General features: G+C 30.5%; 1 protein-coding gene across 1 annotated transcript; it reads left to right on the plus strand.

Annotated features, from left to right (window-relative positions):
- Positions 1-4,748: 4,748 nt before the first annotated feature.
- LOC141546400 (olfactory receptor 5D18-like) lies at positions 4,749-5,693 on the plus strand. Its single transcript, XM_074274185.1, has one exon. It carries the CDS (start codon positions 4,749-4,751, stop codon positions 5,691-5,693), a length of 945 nt encoding a protein of 314 aa, XP_074130286.1.
- The last annotated feature ends 370 nt before the right edge of the window (positions 5,694-6,063 follow it).

A 6,063-nucleotide genomic window follows, 5' to 3' on the forward strand; every position in this document is an offset into this window, starting at 1 on the left:
AGAGAATGAGACAACTAGCTAGAACTATTTAGAAACAATAGAAATACTTAGAAGAAGGCAGAGATAAACACAGGCATAGAATCATAAAATTTTTAAAGGTGAAACAAACTTTTAAAAAGCAGAAGAAAGAAAAGGTAAGGGGAAAAGAGATTTCTGAATGAAATTATGCCTTTGTTAATTGTTTAGAAAAGAAGCAAAGACAGCATTCCTGATTGAGGTCTTTATCTATGGTCTTTTCTCCTCTCCTCAGAGAAATGAAATGAAGGCAGAGTAGTGTACTTGTCTATGATCACAAAATTCTTGCCAGAGGTAGAATTACTTTAAATCTATTATTCTATATACTCTGTCAATATAGAACTATGCTATCTGATGGAAAGGAAAATGAAGGCACAAATGTGAGTGTGCAACATCATCCTAAAAAGAACATGGGTTATCAGAATCACTATAACAAAAGTTAAGCAATTACAATGTGAATTGTAGATGAATATAGATGAAAAGATTTAAAAAATAAGTCTATAATAAAATATTATGATTTCATTTGCCTACTCAGAAAGGCATCATGTATGACTAGCAAGAGGAATGAGTTAAAAACCTTAATACACAGGAGAAATTTGATGTAAAAGTGTCATTGAGAATTGGTGGTCTGAGAATCATATTTAGCATATAACACTAGAAAAAAAAAACATTACTTAAAATAAACAGGAAATTTAAGTGAAGAGTATGATTCACATAAAATATTGGGAAGACATATTCCCGTGATTATATTAAGGGTGTTGAGAAGCTAGAGAGGGACCATAGTGGATAGTAGATTTATTTAAATATATATATCACCAACTGATCCAGAAAGTAGTAACTAGGTGAAGTATTTGTGAAAATGATCACGACGTAATACAGAGGCATAATATAAGAACATGTGAATTCATAAGAAATCTATTAAACCTCTGAGCTCCCTCCTCCAAAAAAAAAATACACATTTATTCCTCTTCTGGCTTTGACTATACTATCCTTCCTCCAAAAGTTGCAGGATCAATACGGATCAATTATATTCCAGATGTGAGTCTCTTTATTAGAAGGAACTCTTATTGGGTTAGTAAAATGGAAACCTAGGAAAAGTGTCTGCTCCATTATTGAACATTTGAGAGAGAAGAGAAGATTGATAATAGTTTGATATATATGTTAGACTTTATGAGAGCAGATTGCAAAGGATTCAGAGGCATAAGTGAAAATGATCAAAAGTCTGACTCAGGAATCTCTCAAGAATGATATTCTATAGAGAAAGATTAAAAAAAAGATGAATTCTTATGACAAAAGAAAGGGAGTTACATGTAAGTAGAATAGTGTGAATTAAAGGAAAATAATCAAATATTTAACTATGTAAATTACATATAGTAGATGGGTGAATATTGATATACAAGTATGATATAAAAATTTCAGATATAATCTTGTTAGATTAATGACTTAATTGCAAAACAATCAGAGAATGAATTGAGATTAGTAGGGATCATGAGAGGTTTCATCAGGAAAAAGAGGCTCATTCTATCCAAAGGAAGGAAGAAAAACATATTATAATCATGGTTAGAGTCCAATGCAAAGTTGTAGAGAGGGAACTTGGAGGACCATGTATGACATATAGAAGAAAGGTCCAGTTTGATAATGTGGTTGGTAGATGAGTTATCTAATGATGTCTTGTCGTCATTTGATAGTTATCATTTTAAAAACTCACTCGGATAATAGCATAGATTACCTTCCTGTCAATTTTCAGTGGCTAAAAATCATATTTGTAATGTATATGTGTTGGATATTACTTGTGAAAATAAGGAATAAAATACAATAAGTAATAAACAAACAAACAAAAAGCTTAGCAGCCAAAGATATAGTCCAAAATACATAGGATGATATTTTATAAGAAAAGAAAAAAATAAATTTTTGTTCTGGGTTCCACAGATCAACTCTACAAATATAAGACAAGGGACTCATGGCTAAGTACTATTTCCCCTGAGGTAGGAATGGTTGATTTGGGTCAAGTTGTATAAGGATTTTGAAGCTTGCAAGTTACAACAGAAGAGAATACATTGTATAATTCAGAATGTATTTTATAATAGTGTAGAAGATGGAATGGAGTAATGAGAGACTTAATATAGGAAGACCAATTAGGAGATTGCTTTCATAATCCATTCAAGAAGTGATAAAGACTAAGTTATTAGCTGTGCAAGTGAAGACAAAGGCATCATTTTGATCTATGTTGTAGGGGAAAAAATATCTAGATTTTACAACTGGTCAGAGAAATTAGATAAAGAAAGAAAAATTCTAGAATACTTATAAATTTATGAACTTGGAAAAGTGGTGGGAGAGTGTTGTCTATAAAAAGAAAAAAAACTGAAAAGCTTGGAAGAAAAATGGATTTTAGAGGAAAAATTAGCAGTTCAATTTCAGACATATACATATGTTCATATGTGCGTTTTTAGGTATATGATATACATATAACTGCACACATTGTGTTGTATCTATATGTATATGTGAGGATACACATAGGAGTATGTGTGTACATATATGTTGCAAATATATGCACATATAAATAACTATATATAAAGGATATACACATAACAGTCATATAATAGGTGCCCTCTTTATGGATGCACATATATGTAAAATGTATGAATAAAATGCCACTTGAACTTATTTTATATTCTAGATTTAAGAGAAAGTCATTGGATGTAACTCAGCAGAGTGAATTATTTTACTAGACTTATACAACAGAAAACCTCCTTTGGTAGCTGTTTAAATAAACCATTGGAGTGGATCCAGGCCTGAGACAAGAGATCAAATAAGAAGGTGATGCAATAATCTTGGTGACAAATGATGAATATGGTGAGTATGTAAATAGAGAAAATAACTACAAGAAATTTTATTCAGGTATAAATATTAAGTTAACTCAATTATATAAATAATATCCTCAAGTATGAAAATTTGAAACAGATAAAGTTGTGGATTCATTTTCAGTAATCTTTGAAATATCTCAGAGAACAGGGGAGACACTGAGACATTAGAGAAAGGCAAATGTTACAATTACTTTAAGGAAATAGAAATTACAAACGTGTAGGTTAATGGGATAATCTTAGATTTTCAATATAGAGAAAATATAAACATTAAAACTGTGATTAGTAAACTTTTCAACAAGAAACTGATCATGAAGAATCAGCATATTTAAATGAAAAAGATAAAGGTCAGAAATCCCTGTTTTCTTTTGGATGATATTTCTAATTTGGTGAGCATAAGCGGAGTATATTTAATAAAAGGTCTAGTTGAGTTTGGTTCAGCCATATATTTGGTGTATCATCATGACAAAGCACTAAATTATTTCATGGTACATCTAACTCTACAAAATTTTAGGTAATGCACCAATTGATCCTGTATTCACAAGATGGAGTTTTCACAAAGAATTCCCTATACAAATGAAATTTTAATTGCACATAGGGTGATGAAGAGTAATTGATTAAAATGACATTGTCATAGGGATGCTTTATGGAAATTTTAGATGAACTATCTTATGCAACGTTTATGCTACATGAGAGTAAAATTCTGTGAATTCATAACTACTTGAAAGTTAGATTTAAGTATGACTTATCTACTTATCTAGTTATCTCTTGTCTACAAAGTCTTAATTATGATTCTATATAGTTGATCTAGGGATAGCTACTTGACAAATTACAGTTTTAGATATTGGTTGTGAGAATAAGGAATCCAAGAAACTTTATTCAGGCCACAGCAATAGTCCAAAATATTAAGATGGCATTTTAGAAGACAAATATAAATTTTTGTTCTGAGTTTCCATGAATCAACTTTATAAATCCCCCCAAAAAAACTCATGGTTAAGAAAAACAAACCAATATGATTTAGAGGGTTAAACATTTAATATGAATTATTAGTACTCTATAGAAGCAAAGTAATGTTATGAATATTTTGGGACAATTAAGAGAACATATCACCTCTCTACAAGGAGATGATATATATATACATATATATATATATATATATATATATATATATATATATATACATATACATACACATACACACATACACACACACACACACACACACACACATATATATATATGGTAAATTTCTTTAGTAAGATAATAATTAGTATTATTCTCAGTCCTGTGTACCTTTATGAACAATGGTTTAAATTTATATCAAAGGAAGATCAGTTAAAATTATGGAGAATTAAATAATTAATGAGAAGTTGAAGAAAAAGCCTTATAACTATATTCATGTATTTCAAGGATTGTCTAGTAAGTCAATCAGTCAATTCAAAAGCATCAGTTAAAATTTATGGAAAAAGAATGAAATGGTATGATCCATGTGTAAGCTAATCAGTGTGGTAGCTGGTAGAGAGAGATTAATCCCAGAAAAGAAGGAAGGACCAATAGATAAATATTACAAAGAGACTAACTTAGTTTTAATAGAAATTTCAATTTCATTTAGAGCTTTTCATTTCTTTCATTAGTTTTCTTGAAACCAAGTGTCTTAAAGTAAGGACTCTAAAAAATCATAAAGTTAAATGTAGGAAGGTTATATCTGAACCATTCATTGATATACATATATATATATATATATATATATATATATATATATATATATATACACACACACATATATATGTGTATATATATATATATATAATTTTTCCCTTACTTTTCATAGGCTGTATTTGTATGATTTTGAAATTCTCTCCACAAGAAATTATGATGAAAGCTAACCAAAATCAGAGTGCTACCGTGATCTTCATCCTCTTAGGATTCTCTGATTATCCAGATCTCCAAATACCCCTCTTCCTGGTGTTCCTGGCCATCTATATGGTGACTGTGGTGGGAAATTTGGGCATGATTGTGATCATAAGATGCAATCCTAAACTCCACACTCCAATGTATTTTTTCCTCAGTCACTTGTCTTTTATAGATTTCTGTTACTCCACTATAGTTACACCCAAATTTTTAGAAATCTTAGTTGTGGAAGATAGAAGTGTCTCATTCATTGGCTGCATCATGCAATTTTCTTTTGCTGTTACTTGTGTGGTGACAGAGATGTTCATGTTGGCCGTCATGGCCTATGATCGGTTTGTAGCCATTTGTAATCCTTTACTATATACAGTTACTATGTCCCAAAAACTTTGCACTCTTCTGGTCACCATATCATATTCTTGGGGCCTAATTTCTTGTGTGGTCTTTACTTACTCTCTCCTTATTTTGTCTTTTTGTGGGATTAACATCATCAATAATATACTCTGTGAGTATTCTGCCATCTTTTCTGCTTCCTACTCTGATAAACACTTGACTGAGGTACTTCTTTTTAGTCTTTCAAATTTTAATACCTTTTGTACTCTTACCATTATACTTACCTCCTATCTCTTTATTTTTGTAACTATCATGAAAATGCCTTCAACCAGTGGAAGGCATAAGGCCTTCTCTACCTGTGCCTCTCACTTGACCGCTGTTACCATTTTCTTTGGGACTATCTTGTGCCTCTACTGTGTGCCCAGTTCCAAAAGCTCATGGCTCATAATCAGAGTGAGCACTGTTTTTTATACAGTAGTGATTCCCATGTTGAATCCACTAATATACAGTCTCAGGAACAAAGACGTAAAGGAAACATTCATGAAATTAATGAATATGAAATTATTCTCCCACTAAAATTATTATATCAATGGTATATTTACTTCTTAAGTGATACTACATGAATTGATCATGATATTTAATTAGCAAACTCATTCTTATTGTCCATTTTGTCTAGTATTCTGATATTTGGCATTACAACCATCTGAATTGTGTATATGAATATGTAAATGAAGAAGAGATGTGTAAAATAAAGGGAGAAAATCACAAGAAGAAAAAAAAAAAACAATGTCAAGTGTAATGGCAACAACAACAAACAATAACATTCAGGAATGATAACATTAAAATACACTTCTAACTTATTCTAAAATATAGAGCTAGGTTCAAGATCATATCGAAAGGCAAACATCTTAAATTTGGAGGTAAATAATTTTTTTTTCAATAAATT

Source organism: Sminthopsis crassicaudata, chromosome 6 (assembly GCF_048593235.1).
Source record: "Sminthopsis crassicaudata isolate SCR6 chromosome 6, ASM4859323v1, whole genome shotgun sequence".
Taxonomy (NCBI): domain Eukaryota; kingdom Metazoa; phylum Chordata; class Mammalia; order Dasyuromorphia; family Dasyuridae; genus Sminthopsis; species Sminthopsis crassicaudata.